This window comes from Cucurbita moschata, unplaced genomic scaffold, assembly GCF_002738365.1.
Source record: "Cucurbita moschata cultivar Rifu unplaced genomic scaffold, Cmos_1.0 Cmo_Scf00023, whole genome shotgun sequence".
NCBI lineage: Eukaryota > Viridiplantae > Streptophyta > Magnoliopsida > Cucurbitales > Cucurbitaceae > Cucurbita > Cucurbita moschata.
In genome coordinates, this window is record NW_019268539.1 from 1165331 (window position 1) to 1178455 (window position 13125).

The window sequence follows — 13125 nt, forward strand, 5'->3', positions numbered from 1 at the left end:
GACGGGGGGTGGTGGAGACTGGACGGGGGGTGGTGGAGACTGGTCGGGCGGTGGTGGAGAGTGGACTGGTGGTGGCGGAGAGTGGACTGGTGGCGGTGAGGCTGGAACAGAGGGCGTTCGTGTGTGAGATGTTGGCGGTGGAAACACAATCGGAGATGGTGGAGACCCAACTTCTACGTAAGGGATTTCACCCACAGATGGTGACGGCGGCGGCCTAAACCTGGGCGATGGAGACTGAAGAAATGGATCATCAGCACAACCACCACACTCCATGGGTTTATCCAAAACAGAGCTACACTTGGCCGCATCTCTCTGCCCCGGTCGATTCCCCAAACAATTCCCAACATCATCAAAAGAATTCTTAGATTCTTTAGACCCAACACACGCCGCATCTTCCTCACTAAAATAATTACTCGAACAATTAAAGTAAATCAATTTAGGCAACTCACAAACACCACCAAAAACAGAGCCCCTCAATTCATTGTTACTAACATCCAAAACCTCCAAACTATGCAGCCCCGGCAACGATTTAGGCAGCTCGCCGACAAACAAATTGTCACTAACATCAATAAGTGTCATATTCACGAGCTGCCCCATCTCGTAAGGGAAACACCCGCTTAGGTTGTTGCCGAGGAAGAGGGCCTGGTTGAGGTTGGGCATATGGCCGATGGTGTTAGGAATGCAGCCATGGAACTCGTTGTAGGCGAAGGACACGACGGAGACGGTGGAGTTTCCGATGGTATGTGGGATGAAGGAATTGAATCTGTTATTGTTTAAGAAAATGGCATCGAATTCCTTGGTGAACAGAGCAGGTGGGATTTCTCCTTCGAAGTTATTGAACCTGAGATCGAGGTACTTAGCGACGGACCATTCGAGAACAACCTCAGGGAAACGGCCGACGAAGCGGTTGGTGCTGATATCAAATTCAAACATGAGGGTGAGCTTGGAGAAGCTACGAGGAACGATCCCACAGAATCTATTGGAGTTAATATGGAAGAGAGCCAAATCGGTGATGAGGGCTAATTCCGGCACCAAATGGCCGGCAATATCGCCATGGTTCAAATCAATGCCGGCGACAACTTCAATGGTTGAGTCATCAAGCGCCGTGGTACAAAAGACGCCGACGTAAGAGCAGACATCGGCACCAACCCAATTGGCGGTCATGTTAAAAGGGTCGGAGTAAATGGCTAATTTCCAAGCTTGAAGGGCGACGTAGGCCTTTTTCAACCTCTCATTAGGGAAAGTGTCGGGAATGTCGAGTTCGTATGTGAAGTCATCTGGGAGGTTTTCGTAATCTTCTAAAGATTTAAGTTGGCGGCGAACAATGAATGAAGCTTCGGCGTCGGAGAGGGCGACGGAGAGAAGTGGCAGAGAGAGGAGGAGGAGGAGGAGGAGAATGCCGCCATGGTTAACTTGGTTTCTAAGAAGACAAGTCATTGTGAGCTCTGTTGATGTGTGAATGAGGAGGGGATTGTGGCATTTTAAAGTTTTTTTTTTTTTCTATTTTTGGTGAAATGGGTTTGTGTGGATTCATGGGTTGAGATTGATTTTAGGATTTGTAATAATTTTTTTTTTTATTTATTAATTGTGGTGAAAAGGTTTGTAATAATTTTAGGATTTATCCTTTATTTACTCATCTTTAATTTGATTTGTTTAAATTTAAAATAACCAAAATTTTATAAGACCAAAGTCAAAAACACGGATAAGTCAAATTTAGGGTTTAGGGTTTCGAGTTTAGGGTCTAGGGCAATGTGATCTTATGAGCATAAAGTTTCGATGATATAAAATTAATTAATTAATAAATTCCCATTTATTAACTATAGACATGAAATTTCACTCTTGCGTTTATAAATTTAATCATTATAATCTAGTCGATCATTTACAACTAGGTTTATTTATAAATAGATCAAAAGTTTATTTTATCCCTATAATTATATGTATTCATTAAATCCAATATCATATACTTACTGTTCGTGAATGTAAAATAGTTGATACGATAGATCTACTAGACATAGTATTGATCGATAATTTAAAAAAATATTTTTTCTTTATATTTTCAAACCGCTCATTTAGTATTATATTATGCGAAATTATCATTAACTAAATTTGAGATTGATCCATGGGAGATTTTAAAAAGTTTTTTTGTTTTTTTTTTTTTGGGTAATGAATTCAAACATATATTTAATAAAAGCTTTTGTTTTTTCAGTAGGTTTTTACTATCGCAAAGTATTAAATTTTAGTTTATCAAATTATGTAATACCATAAGAAAAGGAAAAAAAAATGAAAAGTAACAAAAAAAAAAAAAAAANTTTGTTATTAAAATATGTCTTTTACTTAATTTTAGTTTCCCAGAAATTATATAATATATATATATAATGTATTCAATTAAAATCATGTAAGACGTCAAGTAACACATAATTAATATTTATTCCATGTCAATGTTAAAATTAATAAAAAAAAATTTTTAATAAAATCGGTTTAAACTTTTGTTTAAATCTTATTGGATAGTCTTTCTAATATATATTTGTTCACGTACATGTTATATTAACAACTAAAATTAATAATTAAAATCTTACCAAACTTTAAATATTAATTATTCATAAGTCACAATGTATTAAATTTAATTTTTATGGATCGAGTCCACTGATAAAAAAAATATTGGGTCGATTTGAATCAAATTTTTTTATTTTAAAAAAAAATTTGACAAACCAAAAAAAAATCTAAATTATGAGTAATATGAACGCTTCAACAATATTTTGGGTGGGAGAAGAAAAAGGGATAGAGAATATTCTCAAAAGTTTGAACAAAACTAATCTCAATTTCTTCTTCAATTCAATATTAAATTTCACAATATTAAATTTAAGTTGGAAAAACTTGGCAGACAAGAATCTTTCGTTGACTAGATGGTTAGGAATCACAATTTGATATGATATTATCGAGCATAAGCTCTAATATTTTGGGCTTTTATCAATCTTCTCCTCCTTTCTTCTTCAATTCAATATTAAATTTCACAATATTAAATTTAAGTTGGAAAAACTTGGCAGACAAGAATCTTTCGTTGACTAGATGGTTAGGAATCACAATTTGATATGATATTATCGAGCATAAGCTCTAATATTTTGGGCTTTTATCAATCTTCTCCTCCAAGTACTAGTACGGTAGAGTCTCCCTTGAGGTTTATGGAGCCATCGAACAGTCTCTCCTTAATCGATGTTTAGCTCATTCTCTGAAGTCTTCGGTCACTTGAGTCACTTTTGATTCCATCTTTGAAGTTTAACACTTCTTTATTCAACATTTAAGAATTCTATTCATATGACTAAGTCAAGAGTAGAATAATAGGAATCACAAGCATCGTTACATTTTGAACCTAAGCTTAGCTTTACTTTATCCTTCCTCAAAATGCCTAAAAAATCAGAAGCTCATGGGAAAGGAAGAAGAGATAGAGAATAACTAAAACTGCTCGATCCGGTGACAAAATAAAAGATCAAATACAAGATCAGATCAGTGAAGAACGAACCTGATAGCGATTTTCGCAGCAATCAGAAGCAGAGGATGCAGAAACAGTACAAAGGCCCAAGCAGAATCAAATTCTAAGAATAATCGGTAAGTAAATCTTCCTTCTCAACTCGAAATCACAGGCGCGATTTCTTCGCTTCCTCGGATCATAAACAGATCTAGATCGAATCAACTTAGGATTAATCGGAATCCAAAATTGTACTCTGAAAACGCAACACCTAGAATAGCTTTCCGGTAGACTCCGACGGAGAAAGACGGCGGCCGGGCGGAAAAGGAAAGTGATTAAATATAAAGATATATATGGCTAAAACGGCGCAACAGAAAACGAGAGAGAGGGAGAAAGAGATAGGTTTTGTAAGAGACTGTTGGAGTTTGAACCATAAATGACGTGTCCGATTTGCAGGCGTTGCCTTCTTTTTAATCAACCTAATTAGGTATGGATATTATATTATTTTATTTTTCTTTATAAATAAAACAACTCATTTTTTCTTTTCTTTTTTTTAAAATAAAATATGTTTATTACATTTATACCCCTTTCAAATACATATCTCATTTCTACACAATAGAGTTCATAAATGTAAGATTTTCGGTAGCATAGTCGACTTCACAAGTGATTCAGAGTTATTTCTTATCTCGTTCCCGACTTAATATGCTTTCGTGAAGCATCTAGGTATAGATGTCATGAGATGATCCTTGCACCATTTTTCTATGAGATCTCACGTCAGTTGGAGATGAGAAAAAAACATTCCTTATAACGGTGTGAAAATCTCTCCCTAGTAGACAGACGCGTTTCAAAGAGGCTGACAACAATACGTACTGAGCCAAAGTGGACAATATTTGCTAGTGGTGGGCTAGGGTTGTTACATTGGACGGTGTGCCAGCAAGAACGTTGGTCCCCAACAAAGTTGGATTGTAAGCTTCCACGTCAGTTGGAGAAGGGAACAAAACATTCCTTATAAGGGTAGACACGTTTTAAAACCATTAGGCTAACAGTGATATGTATTGGGTCAAAACGGACAATACCTACTAGTGGTGGGTTTGGGCGGTTACATTTTCACTAGTCATTCTAACGACTCGAAAATATTTTTTTTAATGCACCATTTACATTTTACAGTATAATTTTTATTAAAAAAATGTAAACCAAAATCAAATTAAACTAAATGCCTCATATATATATTTAACAAATTAAATTTTAGTTAGATAGTTTTAATAATAAAAGCCACAGAAAATCATAATAAAAATATACATAATTAATTAGAAGTTTAAAAAATATAAAATAATTAAGCACAATTATCGAGATTAAGAACTAAATTTAATAATTAAGAACTAAAATTGGAATCTTAAAAAGTGTAATTCTTGAAAACGTGTCTATCATATGTAACTCTAGTGCCCCTATAAAACCCCTACCAACTATGATCCTAAGTTCATTCCCACAAATATATTAATTTAATTTTTATAAAATAATAAATATTATTTTTTAAAAAATATTTACTTATAAACTTTTAAAGGTAACATTAAAAATTTAAAAAATAATCGGTGATAAAAGATTTTCGTCCCTATATTAATGGTAAATAAATACTATAAAAATTAATTAATATTTTTATGGTAACAATATTTTTAAGCTTTATTTTTATTAATTTGAGTATGAATTATATCTAAATTTTAGAATTTTTCGAATCAAACCTTTTGGGTTTTGCCACGTCACCCTCACCCCTTCCAAAACACAATAAATGAAATTTTATGACGTGGCCTCCACCCTTATCCTATCACAACCGTTCATTTTTGTTCGCTACCTCGTGGGACCTACTAATCCTCCATTTTTATTTTTTTTTTATAAAAATTAGTGATTTTTTTTAAATATATTTTGATAAGAGGTATTTAAATTATTTGAATGACGGATTTACTTCGAAATTAATATTTGATGAATTAAGTTAGTTTATGGTATCCATGAATTTAGATGACGTTGATTCGAACAAACTAAAATTTATTATTAATTATAAAATATAGATTTTTACTTCCGATATAATTATATATACATGTATTTATTTTATTTTTTTATTATTTATTCTCGACCACTTTTTAAAATGATTTTTTTTATATATAATTTTTATTTTAAAATAAATGACTTCAACTCAAACCAACCTAATCCAACAAATTTATGGTTGTACATTGACCATTGACGGAAGGTTATTTGGGTTAAAAAAATTTACCACTAACAACTGAATTTTTATCACTAAATAATTGAGTTGAGTTAAAAAATATCGGACCCAACTCAACCCACAAACATCTTTAATTTTAACTGAAAATATACGTACAGTGTAAAATAATATATAATTAGTAAATTTATATTTTTCTAAATATAAAATTAAAATTTGGAGAGATTTATTACACGATAAACTTAGGGCGCATTTGGTAATATTTTTGTTTCTTGTTTCGTCTTTTAACACAGAAAAACCGCTTTTCGTCGGTTTTTTGTTTCTTATTCAAAAAAAACATAACCATGTTTGGTATGGTTGAAATTTTAAAAGGTAAGATGTAAAATTTTTATATGAAAATTCTTTCTAAAATTTTAAAGTAATATATATTTTTATAAATATAAATAATGCATTTATTTATTTATTGAAATAAAATTATAAATCAATAGATAAAAAAAAGTTTATTTTGTTGTATTAAATTTTAAAGTATATAAAAAATAACAAATTAGAAAAAAAAACGGTAATATTACTAAAGTGCCCTGAGACGCTTTTAATAAACTTATTAAACATGGTAATATTTTTATTTATTCGGAATTTTTTTTATTGTGGACCACGCTCGTATATAACGCGCGTTTCGAAAGCGGTGTACTACACGCTTCCATCATTTTATACCGTCATCTACGTGCAATGATCCACTGCAACCATTCCTACCATTACCAGTAAGATGAAGCTTTTAACGGACAACTCCGGCCGTTGGACGATTTGAATAGAAAGCTCCAGTGGGATCGACCACAGAGGATTTTGCTCTTTCTATTACGAAAGGTTTTTTTTTTTTTTTTAATAATAAGTTTTGTTTGGACAAATATGGTGACGTGTAGTAGCGGCAGCTTTCTTCCTCTGTCCTCCAAGAAAACCAAATTACCCTGTAAATAAAAGGAAAATGTAGGGGTAAAAGCGTCCAATTGAAATTAACAGATCAATATATGTATATGAAGGGCTGAGAAAGCAACTGAAAGTTAAACCCTGACTATCGAGTTCTGTGTGAGATCTGCGAAAGAAAAAAAAAAAACTAGAGATAGAAAGAGAAAGAAGGGAGAGATTTTCGTCTCCGAGGGAGAAAAATTTTCAGGCGGGAAGAGGCGGAAAGCTGGAGTCGTATCCTCTGTTGTGGATTGTGTATTGAGATAATCTTGTGGCGGTTTTGGTTTTTTGTTGATTTTTGGAGGCGTTTTTTTCGAATCTGCTTTTTGGTTTTCTTCCGCCATGAGGATCCGGAAGAACGCGAAGTTATCGCCACTGTTGTTTTCGGCTGTGGAGTGCGTTCCGCAGGTTCTTCAGACGCACGTTTGTCAGTTGAACCAGTCGCCATGGGATGTGATTCCTCTCGAGCAACACGCCGCGCACCAGGTTTTAATTAGTTGAGTTGAAGAAATGGAGAGATTTCTTTTATCTCTAATCTTTTAAATCTGTAATCTGTTTCTTCTGTGTAGATCTGTTTTTCTCTTCCTTCTCCTTGCATTTCCCTCTCTCTTTAGGGTTCTTTGTTTCCCCTTCCATTTTAGGGTTCATCCGAAAACCCTAAAAATTATCCTCGTTCTTCTCATGATTAGGTTAATGATTCTTACTCACCTTCTGCTCTATTTCTCGATGTTTCGTGTTCTCACAGCTCGAGGAGGTCGAAGATAGCTTCTACGAAAATGCTAGTTTAGGCGGTTCTATCGGAGCCGTCGAGAGGTGAGTTTATTTGTTTTTGTGACCTCTGCTGTTTGTTGTTATTGATTTGCGTTATTTATGATTCTTTCCGTTGCGTAAATAGTCGCGGTTGAGTGAACAAGTAAATGCTCATACGATAATCCGAAATAATTTCCTCGAAGCGAAAAGGTCTGGTAGTGAGATTATTATCGTCTGTCTGTGCGTGCTTTTTTGTGGATTCGAAATTTCGTTTGGAATTTATTTTTACATATGTATATACGAATCACAGCGTTGCGTCGATGATGGAGGGATCAGCGAAGTTATCGAATAATAATATTGTTATTACCAACGAGAGTGAAGTAATGGCAGACAAGGATGGGGATTATTGTGAAGATTTTGATGAAAATGGAGATGAATTCGAGAAATTAGTCGATAGCAGTTTGAAACAATTTCAGGAGGAAGATTATTCTTCGTTTAGTTTCGACCGCCGTCACCACCACCGCCGTTCACATCTTAGGTCTAGCGAGAATAATTATTATTCTACTCTCAATAATTCCTCGATTTCAAAGAAATCCGCCGCCGGATGTACCGTCTCGCGGCGGATGCGGCCGCCAAAGGCTTCGAAGAAGGCGGTTAGTGCGGCGACGGGATCGAATCCGTACGAGTTTTATTATTATTCTGGATTCGGACCGCTGTGGGGGAAGAAACGACGGGAGAGAGGAGGGGAAGACGGTGGGAAATCGAGCGAAAATAGGGCGGGAATTCGGAGTAATGCGACGGTGCCGTCGCCGTCACCGTCGGAAATGGACGGCGAGGAATTGGATTATGTCGAAGAGGACGACGACGATGAGGAGGAGGAGAAGGACGGCGACGGCGGGAAGAAGCGGATGAGGAAGCCGGTGAAAGCGCGGTCGTTGAAGTCGCTGATGTGAAAGAAGAAATTGGATTTGGATTTGAATTTGGAATTTGGAATTGGGATTTTGGGTTTAGGTTTTGGTGGTGGGAAATAATTATCGGGGGAACCTTTTAGCTGAGGGTTTTTTCTTTTTTTTTTTTCTTGGTCTTTCCAAACAATTGTTTGTTGGGGTTGAAGGAATTTCTTTTTTTTCTTTTTTTCTTTTTGTATGTAATATATTGTTATATTATTATTATTATTATTATTATTATTATTATTAATTTGAATATTGCTATTCTCTGCGTAATGCACGATGATGCTGTCTGTGTTGTGGCTTTGCGTGGCGGGGTGGGTGAGTTTAGTTTAGCTCATGAACGTGGACAGCAGGAGATTTAATAGGGTGTGTTTTAGGGAGACCGAGACATTGTGTTTTGTCAATTAAATGGGTAGTTCGGTAATTTTGTTTATACGTTTTTTATTTTTATTTAGTGAAGTTTTGGGTTGCTTTTTTTTGGGCTTGTGGTAATAGGTGACGTGGCAAGTGGTGTTTATTTCTCATATATGAATATTAATAATGGGCCTTTACTTAGGTCTAGAATGTCCATTTAACTCGTAGAATCGAGGCCCATAAATACCTATCCTATGAGAATCTCTATTTAACAAGGAGCAAGTAAGGAGACGAGCAAGATTTTTTTCTATTAGTTAAATAGATTAGTGATATACATTTTTTTTAAGGGTTGAATATTACATTGCAATATTAAATTTTGGATTTTTAGAAATTATTTTGAATATTATATTATATTTTTTCTATTTCATAGGATTGAATTTATTAAGATTTTTAATAGATTGAAAAATGGTAATTATACTTTATGTGAAATATAAATAGAGAATTTCGCAGAAATTGAAAATAAAATTGGAGATATAGATGGGAATATGGTAGACTTCCTTGTCTTTGTGCCACGTGAGGATATCTCTTCTTGGGTTTATTAGTAACGGGTTAGATTTCAAGTTTCCTATCTAAATTTTTATATTTGTTGTTAGTCTTAACTTATGTCTCATTTTAATGTTGAAGACGTTTTTTAAAATTTGATTAACTATAGTATACAAAATTCATAAGACCCAAAGTCAACAATAATTCTTGGAGATTCATTAGAGACAGTGAAAACAAAGAGATTTAAAAAAAAAAAAAAAAAGTAATTATTTAGTGATATTTTTTAGAAAATAAGGTAGTGTTAACGTCACTTTGTTTGGGGTGATGTGCATTAAGTCAACCAGAAGCTTAATTAATTAAAGACATGGTTTCAGAAAATGGTATAAAATTGCCCATTTAAATAAATGATTTATAGAGCTATCTTAGTCTTGCTAAGATCTAATATTGGATATAAATATTTTAATTATACAATATATATATATATAGTTTGTCGTATAAATACTCTCCAATCTATCTAATTATTATATCAAATACAATCCAAAACTTCAAGAAATGACAAAACCGACAGTTGCATCATGATTTGACACACAAAAAACATCATATTGAAAATGTTGAGAATCAAGAATTCACTTAGATTTGGGTTCGGGCCATTCTAACTCAATTTAACAAAGCCGAGCTCAAATGACCACAATAAAGACACAAACATTAATTTGTAACTCATCAATTTTAATCCTTCAACAACTGTCTCTTGTTTGTTATTTATGAATCTCGAACTCTTTTTTGTGTCAATTAATCAAACACATGGCCGAATTATAGGGTTTAGGGTTTATAATAAAATTTAATTACATTTATTTTATCTGCCCAATTGAATAAATTATTGTACTTTTTGCAAAATATCTTAATTGCTAACCTTAAAAATAAATTATAACAATTAATTTCATGCAATACAACAAATTTACAAATAAAATAGGAAAATATTAGAGAAAAATAATAACATACATTCATAATGGTTCAATTAAACTTCACCCTACGCTATTGTCTAAGCTTCTCGATCCAACTTGGATATTGCGTTTCTCAGAACCTCAAAATTACTTCGAAACATTATAAAATCAGTTGAGCATGTGAGGGATATAAACAACTGTAGTACACTATGAGCCTCCCCTAAGGTTTATGGAGCTCTCAAATAGCCTCCCCTTGATCGAGACTCAACTTATTGGCTAAGTTTAACGCATGGCTGGAGCCCTCGAATAAAGTACGCACTTTGTTCGACACTTTAGTCACTTTTGACTAAACCTTCGAGGCTCACAATTCTTTATTCGATATTTGAGGATTCTATTGACATAGCTAAGTTTAGAGCAGGACTCTCCACAATGATATGATATTGTCTACTTTGATCTTCCACTAAATTAACCAATGTGGGACTAGCTCCAAATAATCGGTGTATTAAAAAATTTATTAATTTAATTGAAATTCTTTTAAAATTTTATATTAAGATTATAAAATTGGTTTCAAATTTTTATAAAATTGTTAAAATAAAATGATTTTAATATAAAGATTCAAACCAAAATTTGAAGAGACACAACGCGTGAACATCACGAGCGCGTGGACATGAAAGACATTGGTCGTGATCCCAGTCAATTTTCGAGCTCATAAGTCCAAAACGCCCAAAAAAAAAATTAAGCAAAAGCGAAACCAGAGAGCTCTCTCAGTCCAAAATCAAAGCCTCCATTGATAAGAGAAATTGCCCAAAAAGCAACCGAACTTCATCCTTCAGCGTTCTATACGATGCGCGAATAACCCAAAATTTCTTTTACTTCATCGCTTAGATTCCTGCTTCCCCTTTTCCCCCATAATCGTATGATCCTGTTGGAGCACAACTATTCAAAGGGAAACTTCAATTAAAAAAAGGGTACAATCCAACTTCAAGATGGCTTCGAATTCGATTCTTTACACTCTTGACAGTCCGATTTTATGTCTTTTCGTGTTCTTCTCGAGTTTCTTCGGCTACTGTCATTCGTTCGACGATTTTGTTCCTCACAATACATTCACAGTTTCTAGCCTTACGTACCCTGATTCCCAGTTGCAGCCATTTCAACTACGATATTTTAGAGGTGCGTGTTTTAATTTTTGAAGCCTATTCTGGATTTTGATGCGATTCTCTGCTGTTTGTTGAGTGATCGATTGCGTTATTAATTCAAGAACTTCAACGATTTGTAGAACTTGTAGTTCTTTGTTTACTTGTTCTATGCTAATCAAGTAGTTTCCCCTGATTTTATCTTTAGTTTTGTGTATTTAAGCTGTGATTTGATCACTGAATAGACTATTGTTCGTGGGTCGATATTAGAATTTTGAATTGAGTTATAGTTTCATTAGGCTCATGATTTTCTTTGGAGTTCTGTGGAATTTGTTATGAACAGGTTCTGTTTGATGCATAGATCGCTGTTGAGTTTAATGTAATCCTGAATTTGAGCTAATTTCTGTCTGAAAATTATGCGATTTTTAAGTATCAATCTTCACAGTATATAATGATAAGAGTTTCAAGTTTGGATACAATGATCAAAAGGTCTCAGGAATGGATTTTCAAGCCATATTTAATTGGGGTTTTCTGACTTGGAATTAGGGTTTTGTTTGTGGAAAGGTTTCATTTATTCATGTGTTTTGCTTTTAGATCTTAAGCATCGAGGAGTTTAAGGAATTTAGTCTGTTGTTTGAGATAAGTTTGCAAAATTTCTACTCATAAGTGTTTTTTAAGGTTGTAATTTTGTTGTTTTTGTTCCTTGTTCCAGTTGAGTTGCCGCCATGGTTCTCATCATTATCAATTTCATTGAACTCAGATGTAAATCTTGTAAGTACTCAACCAAGTTTGAAACTAGAACTACTTAAACTTTGATATCTGATGGTTCTCCTATGACTTCAAGTGGCCTGTGTTGATTGTTTATGCTACATTTCCTCTGAAAATGTTATAGTCATTACAATTGCAATCTTTGTTAGTCCCTCGGTTTTCGTGGTTCTTACCGTGTGCATTGTTTTCAGGACATTACAAAGGCAAGAAAGATACCGAAGCGTGCTTTGCCTATTATTTGCTTTAGAGAAGGCAGTCCTCCATTGCCGGAAGCTTCGAACACTTCCATAATAGATTCAGGTTGTTTGAGTTAGCTACAACTTAAAACAGGCTTCAGGCTTCATATAGTTGTTCTAGTTTGTTTGTGTGAGATCTCATATCGGTTAGGGAGGAGAACGAAACATTCTTTACAAGGGTGTGGAAACCTTTCTTTAACAGACGTGTTTTAAAAACCTTGAGGGAAAACTCGAAAGGGAAAGTCCAAAGAGGACAATATCTGCTAGTGGTGGGCTTGGACTATTACAAATGATATCAGAACAAGACACTGGGCGATGTGCCAACAAGGAGGCCGAGCCTCGAAGGGGGATGAACATGAGGTGATGTGCCAACAAGGATGCTGGGCCCCAAAGGGGATGAATTTGGGGGGGGGGGGGGGGTCCCACATCAATTGGAGAAGAGAACAAGTGCCAGTGAGGACGCTGGGCCCTGGGGGGGTGGATTGTGAGATCCCGCGTTGGTTAGGGAGGAGAGCAAAACATTCTTTATAAGGGTGTGGAAACCTCTCCCTAGTAGACGCGTTTTAAAAAACCTTGAGGAGAAGCTTGAGAGGGAAAACCCAAAGAGGACAATATCTGCTAGTGGTGGGCTTGAGCTATTACAAATGGTCCAAACACCGAGCGATGTGCCAACGAGGAGGCTAAGTCCCAAAGGGGGTAGACACGAGGCGATGTGCCATCAAGAACGGTGTGCCACATCGATTGGAGAAGCGTACGAGTGCCAGCGAGGACGCTGGGCCCCGAGGGGGGGGGGGGGGGATTGTGATGTCCCACATTGG

General features: G+C 35.0%; 4 protein-coding genes across 4 annotated transcripts in view; 3 read left to right on the top strand and 1 right to left on the bottom strand.

Annotated features, from left to right (window-relative positions):
- Positions 1 to 1454, top strand: part of LOC111460099 (mitogen-activated protein kinase homolog MMK2-like) — an 18890-nt gene extending 17436 nt beyond the window's left edge. Inside the window, exon 7 of the mRNA XM_023103202.1 lies at positions 1444 to 1454. The gene's annotated coding sequence lies outside the window, so the exon portion shown is untranslated. The remainder of the gene's footprint in view (positions 1 to 1443) is intronic.
- The window catches only part of LOC111460105 (pollen-specific leucine-rich repeat extensin-like protein 1), a 3005-nt gene extending 1458 nt beyond the window's left edge, over positions 1 to 1547 (bottom strand). The window contains exon 1 of the mRNA XM_023103208.1: positions 186 to 1547. Coding sequence (XP_022958976.1) covers positions 186 to 1437 — 1252 coding nt within the window. The 5' untranslated portion in view covers positions 1438 to 1547. The remainder of the gene's footprint in view (positions 1 to 185) is intronic.
- A 5193-nt stretch (positions 1548 to 6740) lies between these two features.
- The window catches only part of LOC111460101, a 13187-nt gene continuing 6802 nt past the window's right edge, over positions 6741 to 13125 (top strand). Inside the window, exons 1-3 of the mRNA XM_023103203.1 lie at positions 6741 to 7118; positions 7378 to 7445; positions 7693 to 8387. Of these exons, the coding sequence (XP_022958971.1) occupies positions 6975 to 7118; positions 7378 to 7445; positions 7693 to 8335 (855 nt within the window). The 5' untranslated portion in view covers positions 6741 to 6974 and the 3' untranslated portion in view covers positions 8336 to 8387. The remainder of the gene's footprint in view (positions 7119 to 7377; positions 7446 to 7692; positions 8388 to 13125) is intronic.
- The window catches only part of LOC111460095, a 6880-nt gene continuing 4656 nt past the window's right edge, over positions 10902 to 13125 (top strand). The window contains exons 1-3 of the mRNA XM_023103192.1: positions 10902 to 11340; positions 12016 to 12074; positions 12263 to 12371. Of these exons, the coding sequence (XP_022958960.1) occupies positions 11157 to 11340; positions 12016 to 12074; positions 12263 to 12371 (352 nt within the window). The 5' untranslated portion in view covers positions 10902 to 11156. The remainder of the gene's footprint in view (positions 11341 to 12015; positions 12075 to 12262; positions 12372 to 13125) is intronic.